The sequence below is a fragment of the Scophthalmus maximus genome, chromosome 4 (assembly GCF_022379125.1).
Source record: "Scophthalmus maximus strain ysfricsl-2021 chromosome 4, ASM2237912v1, whole genome shotgun sequence".
Lineage (NCBI taxonomy): Eukaryota > Metazoa > Chordata > Actinopteri > Pleuronectiformes > Scophthalmidae > Scophthalmus > Scophthalmus maximus.
This window is the reverse complement of record NC_061518.1, coordinates 14,970,967-14,985,140: the sequence shown is the minus strand read 5'-3', so window position 1 is coordinate 14,985,140 and position 14,174 is coordinate 14,970,967. Positions and strand designations below refer to the sequence as shown.

Genomic DNA, 14,174 nt, shown 5'->3' with positions numbered 1-14,174 from the left:
TCTTGTTGGTCTTGTTTTCTTTTGTAAAGAATAATCAGATTACAAGTGGACACAAAGAAGACATAAAATAGAGTGAGTTCACATAGGAAAGAGAGAATAGAGAAAAGTCCCTTCACAAAATCCAATTATGTCCATTTCCTCCAAATGAACATGGAACAAAATTGTATCCTGTTTTCTTATACTTACACTTGCACATCAGAAGAATGTCCCCGTTTTGATAAATACTTTTGCATCCTATTTCTCAAAAACAAATAAATCCTACCCAGCCAAGCTTGACAAACCATCCCCATGGGGACATCCATCCACTTTAAAGTATCGGTGAGCCCACCTTTAAATTAAACACATCTGCAGCACAACAGAGGGCTGATGTGAGTGGATTCATAATCCTCGTCAAAAACCCAAATGAAGACTGTTCAAGATTTGGTATTAAATTATAAATAGTTCTGCCAATAAAAGAGGACATTTTCATCGCAGATGGTCCCATCTGAACTCTGCCACTTCCGTCGGTTTGCATTCTTTTCCACCCACATCTTGGATGGTGACCTTCTTTTCGCTACATTAAGCATTTAATTCTCCTTTCAGGAGTAGTGTCCTTGCAATCTGCATTTTCTAACAAAGTGAGGGAGATTAATCGAATTAGATTTTTGAAGCCAGATGCCCCAGGTCCATTGAACTCAAACTTTGGCTCTCACTAGTGTTGATATGCAGTTCTTTTTGACCCCATTGTGGTACAGAGGCGGTTTCTTACCTTTAGGTTTTTGCCAAAAGTTATGTGTTAAACGATTTATCTCTTTCCCTTGCAACACGTGTCGTAGCCCTTTTACAAAGAGTGAAGACTCCGTTTTCAACTGTACTTCAAAAAGCGGAGCTTTGACTGTATTTGACTTAAGATCCCCTCTGATCTATCCTCTGACTGAAGGTATGTAAACATATTACGGTCAAAGCATTTGAGATTATGCAGGTTTCTGTGGCAGCAGAGCCCACATGTGCTGTGCCAGCTGAAAAAGTTGGTGAATGGTGTGTTGCTCCACTAAGATGTCACTAAAGTCACTGTTTTATGTGTACTCAAAAGTCATACAGGTTGATACCTTAGCCATATAGATATATTTAAAATGGGTGATCACTGAGACATTTATGTGCAATGACCTAAGCAATATTCGTTAAGCTCTGTTTGTTTTTTGTGAGTCTTCTGCTGGAACAATTTAGGATGTATCATTCATTGATTTTGCACTTACCATGACAGTGAGCTTGTGTGAGCGTCAGAAACATTATCAGAAGGAGACATCTTTTTTCCACCTCCGCTGAGCATTTGGTTTATTTAGTCACTGTCAGGTCTCACCTCAGGTGCTATACTTCCCCACAAATCCTCCTCTCTCTTTCCTAAATTTTTAATTTACTTACATTTTTATGAGATGGCCTGTGGAAAGACAGCTTTTATGGTTTTACACATCTAAGTATGAATATTGCCTCTAGGAGCTCTTTTTTTTCTCAGCTATTCTCATAATTACCTTGCTTAATTATATATATTTTTTACTCAGCTGAAGTAGTATAACATATTTACTTGTTAATCATTTAATAACATATGTTGATTAAACTCTTTTTTTTTACACTAGTCTGTAATCACAAGCATCATGATGCAACAATAGAGTCACTTAAGTAACAGCAAGCCGATGAGTTTCATAACAATGAAATTATATATTGAAATGAATAAAACAAACTGCTTGAAAGTAAAAGCAGTATTGTATAGTTTGGGGGATTATAAGTAAAGGGATTAAAATATGTAAAAACCCTGGTATAGTATTTATATAGTATTTAACAATGATGAGTCACAGTTTATCTTTTGCTAATCTGCAGGACACTCTCCAAGCTCAAATACCACGACCCTTGTTATTTAGCATGCAGACATATTTTCATCCTCCCTGAAAATGTGATAGAAGGATCTTATATGGCCGCCGTCACAGAGGTAGCTGCAGAGTGCTGTGTGTGTGTGTGTGTGTGTGTGTGTGTGTGTGTGTGTGTGTGTGTGTGTGTGTGTGTGTGTGTGTGTGTGTGTGTGTGTGTGTGTGTGTGTGTGTGTGTGTGTGTGTGTGTGTGTGTGTGTGTGTGTGTGTGTGTGTGTGTGTGTGTGTGTGCGTGCGTGCGTGCGTGCGTGCGTGCGTGCGTGCGTGCGTGCGTGCGTGCGTGCGTGCGTGCGTGCGTGCGTGCGTGCGTGCGTGCGTGCGTGCGTGCGTTGAGGATACAGCAGAGGCCTCTGTTCGAGAGCTCATCCATCACGCCGTGTGGAGTGTCAAGGTTGAACGTCATTCTTCGCCGTGATGTTAAAGCATGAACGGTGTTGCTGTTGTAGATCCAGCGTGTGTTGTTTGGCCTGGTATTCAGCTGTGGCAAACTGCATAATGCAGCCACATCTTCTTTTTATTCTCACCTGCACACTGTATCTGTTGTATTTTCCGCCTGTTCCTGTTCTTTGCGTTGAAATGTTCCCACAAAGGAAGTTTTCGTGGTGCAGTGTGAACAGGCGTTCCTAGTCCTGTTCCACAAGAGAAGCAGCTACCTCAGGAAATATTTCAGTGAAAACATCACATGATGTACTTTGTGTTTAATGGCATTGCAGTGCGTATATAGACGATACTGCCATTTTGATATTTCTCACTGACTCAGCAACACTCATTATAACCATGTTATATGATCGAGTAGTTGTTCCCCTTGTGGGTTCAATGCACCTGCAGAGATGCACGAGCTACAGGTCTGTGGCTTATTATTTTTTATACACCACATCGTAGTTTTCTCGATGAACTGATTGATCTTTTGTTCAATAGAATGTATAGTTTAAATAATATATAAAATGCATATCACAATTTCCCAGAGCTGTTCAAAATCCAAAGGTATTCAGTTTGTAGGGGATGAACATCTGAGCATCTGAGCATTTTTTAAATGATAAACAATAGTACAAAAATCAGTTTATTATCCGAGTAGTTTTTAATTGGTCTTATTAACCTGCCTAGAAATAGAGTAGCTTCCATTCCAATACTGTAAAAGAAAAATATATATATCGGATTATTGTCCCATTTGTTTTGAACGGTTTATTTTACAGGGGGGGGAAAAAATCCCCAAATCCTTTAGTTTCTAAAAATTCCAAATCCTATTACCATGGTGAAACCGGAAGCTGTGGCCTGCTGCTGGTTGTGTGGCCCCAGGTTACACAGCATTGTGATTGCATGACATAACATTGTGACATTCTTGTGCTGGATGCGACCGTGGATTGCAGAGAGGGGATCCCAGAAGCTTAACAGGCTTATCCCACCTTGTTATCCCTCTTTGTCCCCATCCCTCCATCCTCCTCATGCCCCCACTACCCTCTGCTGCATACAGGCCATAAATACGGTCAGGGCCAGACAGTACATCTGCTCAGGTCATGGGGGTTGTCTGCCATACAGATGTATTGTCGGGTCTATTTTAAAGATTTTTCTTTAATTTGTGCTTCCTCCTGTGAAGTGGAATAACAAATGCGTACTGTAGCATTTGTCTACCTATTTACCACTGACACAAGACCTTCCTACTGTACAGTCGACCTTGATGAAGGGTGCGCTGAATGTGTTCAGTCACCTAAGAGCCTTGAAATTCACGATCATCTCCTTTTGCATCGTGTTTATGTTAATGCACTTGACATGGGATTCATGAATTATGTACGGTTGTGACAGAATCAGAGTGGCGTTATTTGCCGAGTACAGTAAATGCAGATGACTTTCCCTTTATGACATTGATGTTAAGATTTAAGGAGCAAAAACGTCTCTTGTGTAAATTTACCATAAATAAATTATACGTACAATAAATGTGGGATGATTAGCATTATTACCATAGGCAAGTGAGAACATTAAGAGTCGACCGGCTTCTTGCATTTTAAATGATGTTCTTTAGTGTTGAATTTTGCAGGAAATTCACGGGACAAACTGGGAAAGAACAGTTGCTGTGCTTCCAACTGACTTAATATATCTAGGTCTATATCACAGAGTGGGAACAGGTATATTTATTTATTAAATGGGAGCAATGAAACCTCACATTTGTGCATGTACATTCAAGGATCTATCACTTGGCAGGATCAGCTCTGACTTCCTCTGGAGAGTCTCTCTGAGGGTCCAATTAGAAAGTCAGAAGGCAAGGCTGCAGGGACAAATGATTTGTATTGATCTGTTAAATTGATAGTGTGCTGTACTGTGCTATGTCTATTGCTTGAGTTCAAAAGTGGAATGTAACTTTGCTTTTTTAACTTCTGAGGTTTAGGTCTACTTTATAATAAACACATAACAACAACCCCCCCAACACACACACACACACACACACACACACACACACACACACACACAGACACACAACACACAAACACACAACACACACAAATAAATAAATACAAATAATAATAATAAGAAGAAGAAATTAATTTTGACACATCTTCCCCAGTAAAACTTGTCCTGGTCATTATAATTATTATGTCCAGAACTAAGCAAATACAGAACTTAGGACAGGATCTTCATATTAATATTCACTGTGTACATAGTCCCATCAGCTGCTCCGTCACACTCTGATGTCCTCCACTGACCCCCACCTGTCATTTCTCACCCACTGCTGTAATCCCCAGCCCCATCACAGACCCAGCATGCAGCTACTCTCTTGTACTCATTCCTTGCAATCTATGATATGAATGTATGATATGCCCCAGGAGACCGCCACCAGCTCCAGTTTGATGCGGTCCCTTCCTTCTCTCTATCTATGCCTCGCACACACACACACACACACACACACACACACACACACACACACACACACACACACACACACACACACACACACTGTGTGTATGCCTGTTGGTTCATACCAGGAGAAGAAGTTACCTAAAGGGTTATATGAGGGTCAATGCTATTCTTAGAGATTTATTGGAAGGTCTTAGATTATCAATTTGGAGGTTTGTTTGCCGAATATGAGTATAATATGCACAAATCTATATTATGACTTTCTTTTAAGTCAAGAAATGCATGGTGTATGGTGTAAAACACATCACGCCTGTGTGCTATCTGAGTAATAAAGCCTTTCTAAGTCAGTTTTTGTAAAGAAATGTGAGTGTATGACGCTTCCATGGCAAGACATTGCTTGTATTTACCTTTGCTTATTATCTCCGTCTCCACCACATGCTGTCTGCTTCCAAGCCTGACAGTTCGTAGGTCAGTGTTGCCTCTGGGCCTGGTGCTGAAGTGAAAGATGACCTACTTTTGGTAGTTTGGTTTGGTTTTGGTAGATGGGACTCGACCGATTTTATCGGTTGGCCGATTTGATCAGCCGATATGGGCCTATCAGAGAAATATCTGTATCGGCGTACATGTTTTTCCGATGTGAGCCGACGTTTTTTCAGAACATATAATACAGAAAAAATGCTCCGGGGGAAAACACCAATGCATGATGTGGTATTGAGGATTAATGCACCTTCTGAACAATAAGTGATGAGCAAGATGGCGGCACGCATAGACGCAGCGGCTCGGTCCTCACAGCGATGGTTTATGTCCCATGTTCTCTCTGTCACTTGAACAATATTTGAAAAACACTTTGAAGGTCATTCACACTTTTACATCTCAACTATTCATTTAGAAAGTCACCGTTGAGCAAGAGATTAACTAAAATGCTTTTTGAGCTCAGTATTAGTTGAATGTAGAACCATTAGAAAATACGCTAATTATGAAAGTTTTTTGAGTGTTTTTGCACATAGTAGTATACTGTCACTTGCATCATAATCAACACTCAATGGAGCGTGAAGAAACAATCAGTTGGGACCAGATAGATGACATTTCATAATAAATGTGACTTAGTGATAATTATGTTTTTACGTGATATTTGAATTCGTGGTGGCTTGTTTTGTAGCCTAGTTGTTATTCTATTCTTGTGTAGACAATAAGGACAATAAGGACACTTGCTTAGTCAGCAGTGTTTCCACATTTAGGAATTTAATCACTTGATTTTCCCGGGGCTCATTAAATGTTCCTATCTATATTTTGGACCCGCTTTTGTACGACATTAAATCATTAACATCTTACGACAATATTGTAAAAGTGCTGAGAATATCCTGAATTGTTGCAGCACTTTAATTTCTTAACTCTTAATTTCTCAATTTCTTCTTATAATGAGGCCCAGAGAAATCGGTTGCTTTTGGCAGCCTTTTGTCCATTCCAGAAGGAGCCAGCAGAAGTTTGAGCCAGCAGATATATGATCCCTCGTGGGACTTTAGGGAATGTGTCCCTGTCACCTTCCAAAAAGCTTTCTAAAAGCCCAGAGTAATGGCTCTCAGGTGTGTTTCACTGAGCCAATGCTGCGGTGGAAATCATAGAAACAGTTGATTGGAGCATTATCCTAATGTGCTTTGTTAGAGATGCAGATATAGGAAGAAATAAATGTAACATCTAGTGGAGGGCTGTTTAGAAATTACAGTGGCCCGGGGAAAATGTACGTATCAGATCCAAAGTACTCCATGTGAATGTGACTGATTTCTTTTTTTGCACCTTGCCTCATCTTCAAAAATCTGGATAACTCTGGGTAACTAACAGCGGACATGTCTCTACAATCTCACACAGCATACGCGTATCATCACATTACTTACGCCTAAAATGAGGCCAGCTCGCACAGAGGGACAAGGACAGTGGAGAAAAGCCTTAGTGAGCAGTAACAGGAGAAGACGCAGAGAAACAACATACGTAAGCCATGACTGTAGCGTCCTGAGCTGCGTCAGGACAGAAGTCATGGTGTCCACGGGTCAGGCTGAAATAGACAAAGTTCTAGAAGACCTAGAAATTTGATGAACTAGGTTCTGAATTCAGAATTCGCAGAACATTGGTTTTTAAAAAAGGCCTATAACGAATGGATTTTAACTGCGGTTTTCTCATCCTCCCATGATCATCTGAAAATGCAACAGCATTTGTCTACTTACCAAAATTTGTGTTCCGTCAGACGTCTGCAGGCGTCGGTTGGCAGGTCTCAGTGCGATCACGTACATCAGACTGACGTGCAGTGGGCCGATTTCTGTCTCTCATTTCCCCTCGCTAAATCATTTTCTCTGACAGTTAACGTTTTCCAGACTATATCCTTTGGAGCTCATTGTCTGTGAAAGATGTAATTCTTGGCTGGTTCGTCTCCCTGGTTCATTTCTGCAGGAAAGACGTCGGGGGGCCGTATGAATTCATGTCATCGTTAATTCGCTTCCTCTGTTACATCGGCAAACCACGTTACAGCAGCCTTCAGGAACTCCTGCAGGTTGAGCCCTCGCTAGACTATAGGAACATAATAAGGCTATACACAACCCATAATGCAACACTGTAAGATACCATAGCTACGCTGCTAGAGATTATCTGATGTAATGAATGAACATGTAATTGTTTAGTCCTCAAATATAAGTTGATCCACACTTGATAAAAATAAATAAATAAAAACATATTTCCAGACAAATGTTGTCTAATATTCAGGTCAATATACAAGTTCTTATAATGTCTTATAATGTTTGGGAAAACCGTGGTGTAACAGTATAACTATACCAAAGTCATATCCAGCAGACTCAGACTCAGTGATGTCATTAATGCAAAGTTTGCGAACATGAACTACCCCCATTTAACTGGGTTCAACCCATTTATGAATCCACATTACAAATCATATCGCGCTGGATGCATACAACATCCTCCTTTTCATCCACACTATCACCTCAGCAGTGCCCAGTAACTCTGATCGCTGCTAACCGCCCCTGCAGCCCTACACAGACGTGATGCTTCCATATATGAGAGGGTATGCACAACACGCACAGTACGTGTCCAAATACTTGTTTTCAATCAAATTTTCCCTCCTCAAACTACTGTCAGCCTCCCCTAGTAGTGCTTATTTATCTTTTTAATAGAACAACAACAACAACCGCTCAGAGCAGTTGTTTATGCCCCTGCCATCCCGACACAGTGTAGGCAGGAGGGACTTGTGAGGCACGTCCCGAGGAGCAGTGGACCAGGCTTCTGCGATCAGTTTCTCCGCTCCCAGGGTTCCGTCCACCTCACTGTTGAGTTGTGCTCGCTTGTTTACCATTTTGTGCACATAAAAGAACAGAAACAGCTCAAAGCAAAAGGGGCAGTGTATAATGTGAGTGGAGCAGCGGGAGCCCCGGCAGTGTCCTGTCTGTGTCCTGGTAGCTCAAAGATAGCGCTGGCTGCAGAGGGGGGAGGGAGCGTGGAAAATGAGGCCCTTTGGTTTGTGTGTGCTGGTGGCACTTTGATGAGACAATTGTAGCTCTCTCTTGACTCAAGAAGTTTTCTAAAACCAACTGTTTTATCGATCATACATGCTTTGAACTATTGATTTCCTTTAGGCAACATTGTTTAACCCCTTAAAGGGGCAGTAAGCGATTCTGAAGCAACACACTGTCTTTTGTTGTTTGTCCACTTGTTCCAACATTTCATTGAGGCGATATGATGATGAAATATGTTGACCTTTGGTTGTAATGAGCAATTTCTTCCACTTTTCCTTGCTTGCAGAATTTTTGTTTTTAGTTTTCATATATATTTAAAAAGCCTATTACAATCCAAGATCATAAATTTGCTTGTTTTGTGCTACCAACAGTATATTCAATTTGCAGTGACATTGTTAGAGAGATTAAAAACAGTTTTTCTTTTTCATAGTTGTGTGCAAATTCTGCTTACACAATAACAGCCTGATGATGGTGGTATGAAGACAGACACACATCCAAAATAAAGGACCTCCACTTCAATCATTTCTTCTTTGTTTTACTGCAATTTTAACAAACTGTTGCTCTTATTTCTCTGGTCTCACTTTACGATTGCTAATCAATTTTCTTTATCCATACCTTCCAGCCCACCCCCCTTTCTTATCATCGTCTCTCTCTCCTTTTTATCTGACCCACCTTATCCTCTCTCGTCCATTATTTAAATCCTTCCATATGCTCATCTCTGTCGGAGCAGGTGGCAAACCACAGGTGGACCCCGCACCTCCGCTCGGACTGGCTGCTGTCCCGGGCACCCAACTTCATGTTGCCACGCTTAGCAGGGGAGGGAGGGAGGGAGGGAGTTCTCTCTTGTGTTGATGATCAGGTGGTTTTGTCTGAGTCACCTGGCTGTGGCCTTGGAGCAGGACACGTATCCTCTGTTATGTTCGAGCTCTTTTTGTGACGACAGGAATACATTCTGCTCTTCCCACTCTTTGTTTCATATCTCCAGTTTTGGAGAATGGATTAGAAATTACAGTATAGCAATTTCACTAATCACATTTTAGCACATTAGTGATTTATTGAAGAAAAGGAATTAAGTAGGATCATGACTATACAGCACAGAGGGACTGTCTTTATGAAAGGAATACTGGCAGTGGAAAATCCAGTGATTTATCCCTTTGAAAACAAATTATAAGAAGCATTATACCAATTTTCTGGGACATTGGTGACATTTAAGGGACTTGTATTGAATTTGTAGGTGTTAGATCCTATTACACTTTCCATTTAATGTTCGGCAAATATCGGCAGACGGATGTTTTACTGTGCCAGCTGTGTGAGTTCACACTGCCTCAGGCTAATCATCATGTGTGTGATTCAGAAAACATGGACTCAAACGGCCTCACATTTCTGCAGAATGTGCTGGACAATTCTTATAATTTGACTCTATGTTCTATTTTTGTATTTATTTAAGCACACTTGAACTTGAGGTTGAACAGAATGGATAAAAAAAATGACTGATATGTGACCATCTTGCCTAATATCAACAGGTACATGTGTGTTTGTCGAACGGTTCCCCCTGAACCCAGTCTCTCCCTCTGACGCTGAAGCAGTTGTATGTGACCGTTGGCTGGATGCACTTCAGCAGGGGAATCATACTGAGGGGGTGGGACATGTGACAAGACTGCAAAGTTTCATAAGTGGATGAAAGAACCACTGCATGGATGTGTGTCGAGAGTAAAGGGAAAGAAGAGGACAGGAATGGATGTAGAGACAACTCCACGTTGGATCACCTCCACCATCTTTATGATATTTCTCTTTCTTTCTGTCTGAGGCATCCTTTCTGCAAAGGCCAGAACACTATACCATGAGTCCTTTGTGTGTTTTCAGAAGTAGTGTTATCTTCGCTATGCTCGAGCACACGGCTGACATCTATTGAATAATTCTATTTGTTCTATACTTTGAAGGAGTCTCTTTTATTCTTTCCTTGGGGAGTACAGAAATATTTGCCCTTGGTGTACTGTCAGAGAGTATTAGAAAGATGTGTTTACTCTCCTAGACCTGGCATGTGAGTAGTATTTCACCTTGGCACACAGGGTGAAATGATTCCCAGACAATACCCAATTAAAGTCAAAGTAAATTAAATATTTATTACAAATTTTACAGCTTATCTTACACCATCAGTTGATCCTGACAACAGTCAGCTGCGGGCTTTTCAGGTCACTTACATGGTTGTGTGATTTACCTGACATCTTTAGAAAAATTTATCGTGTGCAGACTTGGAACCACTTGTCAATAGAGCACCCTTTTAATGGGTTTACAAGTTGTAAATAATGGGTTTTAAATAATTAATTCACTCATGCTTTATTGATCAGTTCTGTAATAAGATTTAAAGCTATAAGATTACTCCCAAATCATTCAAATCAGTTTCAGCCACAAAAATCCAAATTGGTCGGGCTATGATCCCAATGTGGCAACACAGAAGTTGTTCTTAATAATGTCTTATAAGTGATATAATGTATAAATGATTAGTAATTATTTTTATAAACCATTTGCAAAGCTGTTGATTACATTCATGAACCCTTTATTAAGACTGAGAGTGCCGTTTACGAAGGTGGTGGTATATTAGAGATAAATATGATTTGATGGTGCCAATAACATCGTGTCATCTCCCTGTCTGTCCCATTTACAGAAAAATCTACCTATGATGCCTCTGGCTCCTCGTCTCTTCCGAGCGACCCCGCAGCCACAGCTGCTCCTGCTCACCCTTCAACTGAGGAGGTGCCTTTCTCAGCCGCCCATTCAGATGGTGACTCGGAGTCGGAGGGGGGAGGCTTATCGGGGCAGCCCGCCTTTTCTTCTGTCTTAACTGTCATGGCAGGAACTGTGAAACATCCAGTGAGCCTTGATCAAAGTAGAACCTCGCCGATTGTCGCCGGGGGCGAGACCCACACCACCCAATGGCCTTCACACAGTTCCAGCCATGGCTCAGAGATGTCTTCCTCACTGTCGTACGTGGGAGAGAGGATCCCCCCCTCCAGCTCAGGTCTGACCTCCGACATGTCTCACCAACACACCACACCACCGCAGGCTGTAAACACGTCACCCCCTGTCTCTAGGCCATCGCATGTCTTCTTTGTGGATGGAACAATTAATGTCTCATCATTTCCATCATCTCCTTCATTGTCACCATTAATGTCGTCACCAGGTCCACCCACTTCCTCTGTGTCGTCATCCCCATTCCCCCTGTCATCCTCCACTGAGTGGACGAACAAAGCTGCATCTACTCAGGGTCAGAGGATTGTGTCCAGCCCTGCCCCTCTGACAGAAACAGCAACATTATCACCAGCGAGGCCTCTCCGTTGCACAGACAGTGTAACAAGCGCACAGTTCACCGACCCTCTGGTCGTAGACCTACCAGCTGCACAGGGACTGCAAAGCACAACAACCGAACCATCGCACTTTTCAAGTGAAACTGTGAATGAAAAGAGCAATAAAATAACAAAAAACTCATTTTATTCACCAGCAAATAAAATCCACGGAGCAAGTGGGACATACATAATGAGTAAAAGCTCAAAATTGATCGAGACACCAGCAACCGGCACATACACGTCATATTCTTCTCCTAACCATGGACAAAATCCTTTAACGATTTATACTCAGACGCAGAACCCAGGTATGAACTCTGTGTCAGCCAATAATCTCAAAATTAGCACCTCGTTTCCCTCCAATCAAGAGAGTCAAGCTGTTCAAACTCAGCAGGGAGATTCACTAAGTCCCACATCAGCACTGCTGTCCGCCCATCCGAAAGGCTATTCAGTTTCCAGTCATGTCGCACAGCAGATGTTCAGTCGAACAGCATATGCGGAAAAGAAGGACGAAGCGGCAGTAGATAGTCAGGCTTTTGTTCACGAAGGCACTGGACATGAAGTCACGTCACCTCTCAGTTCACACATTGTATCACCAGTGATGACATTCAAACCCGCTGGATCATTTTTAACAATTTCCTCTGAGACTCCAGCAGGTAAAAAATCGCTCTCTGAAACTGCAGCCACAGAGGCGACGCCTATCTACTCTGGCACAGTGTCCCCGGCACGGGCATCTAATAGCGGTGATTTACTGATGGCAGCGGGTCACGGCAGCCCCACGGTTCCTGTCTTCAATATAAATAGCAACCGGGGAGAGATTGCAGGAGCTGGCCTCAGATCTGTTTCCGGCCAAACTCACCAGAATGACTCATTTTCACTCACGCGGCCGAGGCCGGAGTCCACCACTGGTGGGATTACCACAACAGCAGGAATCTCCGTCAAGTCAGCGTCGGATTCACTTCATTTGAGTAATGAAGTCACAAACCTCCAAGATTTTGTAACGCAAGGAAAGTCTCCCGAGGGCGTAACTCGGGAGCGAAGTGGATGGACAAAGCTGAAGAGAGTAATTTCCTCCAGCAGCAGAACGGTGTCTCTTTCTGGTTCAGCGATGCCACTTAGGTCAGCAAACGATATGGCCCATGAATCCATGCATACAAGTTTTTCACACCCCACTCGGCCTACATACTCATTGCCCTTGTTTCTCAGCCACAGCAATCACGACAACACTAATGACGGCCTGTCTGCCAGCACCGAGGTTCATTTTGTAGACCCACTCACAGCCTCATTATCATCCAAGGTAACCCCCTCAGAACGACCCGTTGAAGCTAGATCTTTACAGGGGTTTCCCTTGGTGTTTTATACAACATCTGGTCTGATGCCATCTCCCGATAAATCTCCACAGAGCGTTTCTTCAGGTGAAGCCTCTGCCTATGATTTAAAAACTGGCCACAGTAAACCTTTGACTTTTGAGGTGCCAACTAATGCAGAAAACGGTAAATCGTCACCAGCTCCCACCGCCCACACGTCCTATGGAAACGTCCCCAGAAACACTGCAAAGAGATCAGTTTCCGCTTTATATGACGGAAAGGAGGAGTCTACTGTAATCAGAGACACAATGTTTCACAAGAAGGCTGTTCCATCAGAGCAGTTTCCATCTCTCATGACTACAATAGATGCTTTTATTTTGAATAAAGACTCTGAAGGTTATGGCAAAGTATCTCCCACTGAAATCTCTCCTTCTCCAGTCACTTTTCATGCTGCAAGTTTTTCCCGTACAGACGATGTGACGGTCTCAAGCCCTCATGAGAGGTCTTCTTCTTCCTGGTCAGAAATCATCGCCACACCGGGGACATACTCCTCTTCTCGCGCTCGGGGTGCGGCCACTAGTGTCAGCGGTAATAAATCAAAGTTTTATTCAGGCGGACAGACGGCCATTCTCTCCACTGCTCCCGCTGCAGCAGCTACTTCCTCTTCCAGTGATGGACAAAACCGCATTCAGACAGTGGGCGCTATTTTCAGCTTTGGCACAAAATTAATGGCACCATATACAAAGTGGAAAGCCACCAAGCCTTTTCAAAGCGGTGCTTTTGACTCAGAAAATACATCCAGTGTCTTTGACTGGGGAAATTCTAATTCACCAGCAGATGGCCCATCATATGAACAACCAAACCTGGAAGACGGACAAGAGCGTGATGCGCATATATTGAATTCTACTGATCCAGCAGCCGTAGCCAGTGATCTGTATTCTGTCTATCCCAATGTTGGTGGATATCCATCTTATACATATGTGAAGGGAACATCAGATTATGACGAGCAGAGTATGAATTTGTCACCAGCTAATCTCAGATTTGTTGCGACTGTCGGTGTACAGCAACCAGCCGCGGTGAACACTGCTGCTCCATCAGTGTGGCGTTGGGATACGTCTCTGCCGCTCTCTCACAAAACCACTGACTCTGTGGCGTCCTCACAAGCTACTCTGCTTGAGAGCAGCTCCCCTCTGGCACACGATGCGGCTGTCACTCTTTCAAACGACCCTGCACACAGTTTCCCCGACACTGACTATGTCGGTAACA

The 14,174-nt window shown here is 42.6% G+C and overlaps 1 protein-coding gene across 2 annotated transcripts in view; it reads left to right on the top strand.

Moving 5' to 3' along the window:
- kiaa1549lb (KIAA1549-like b) overlaps nucleotides 1–14,174 on the top strand; it is a 53,819-nt gene that overhangs the window by 9,317 nt on the left and 30,328 nt on the right. For both annotated transcript variants that reach the window (XM_047331718.1, XM_047331717.1), the window contains exon 2: nucleotides 10,926–11,279. In XM_047331718.1, the coding sequence (XP_047187674.1) occupies nucleotides 10,926–11,279 (354 nt within the window). The remainder of the gene's footprint in view (nucleotides 1–10,925; nucleotides 11,280–14,174) is intronic.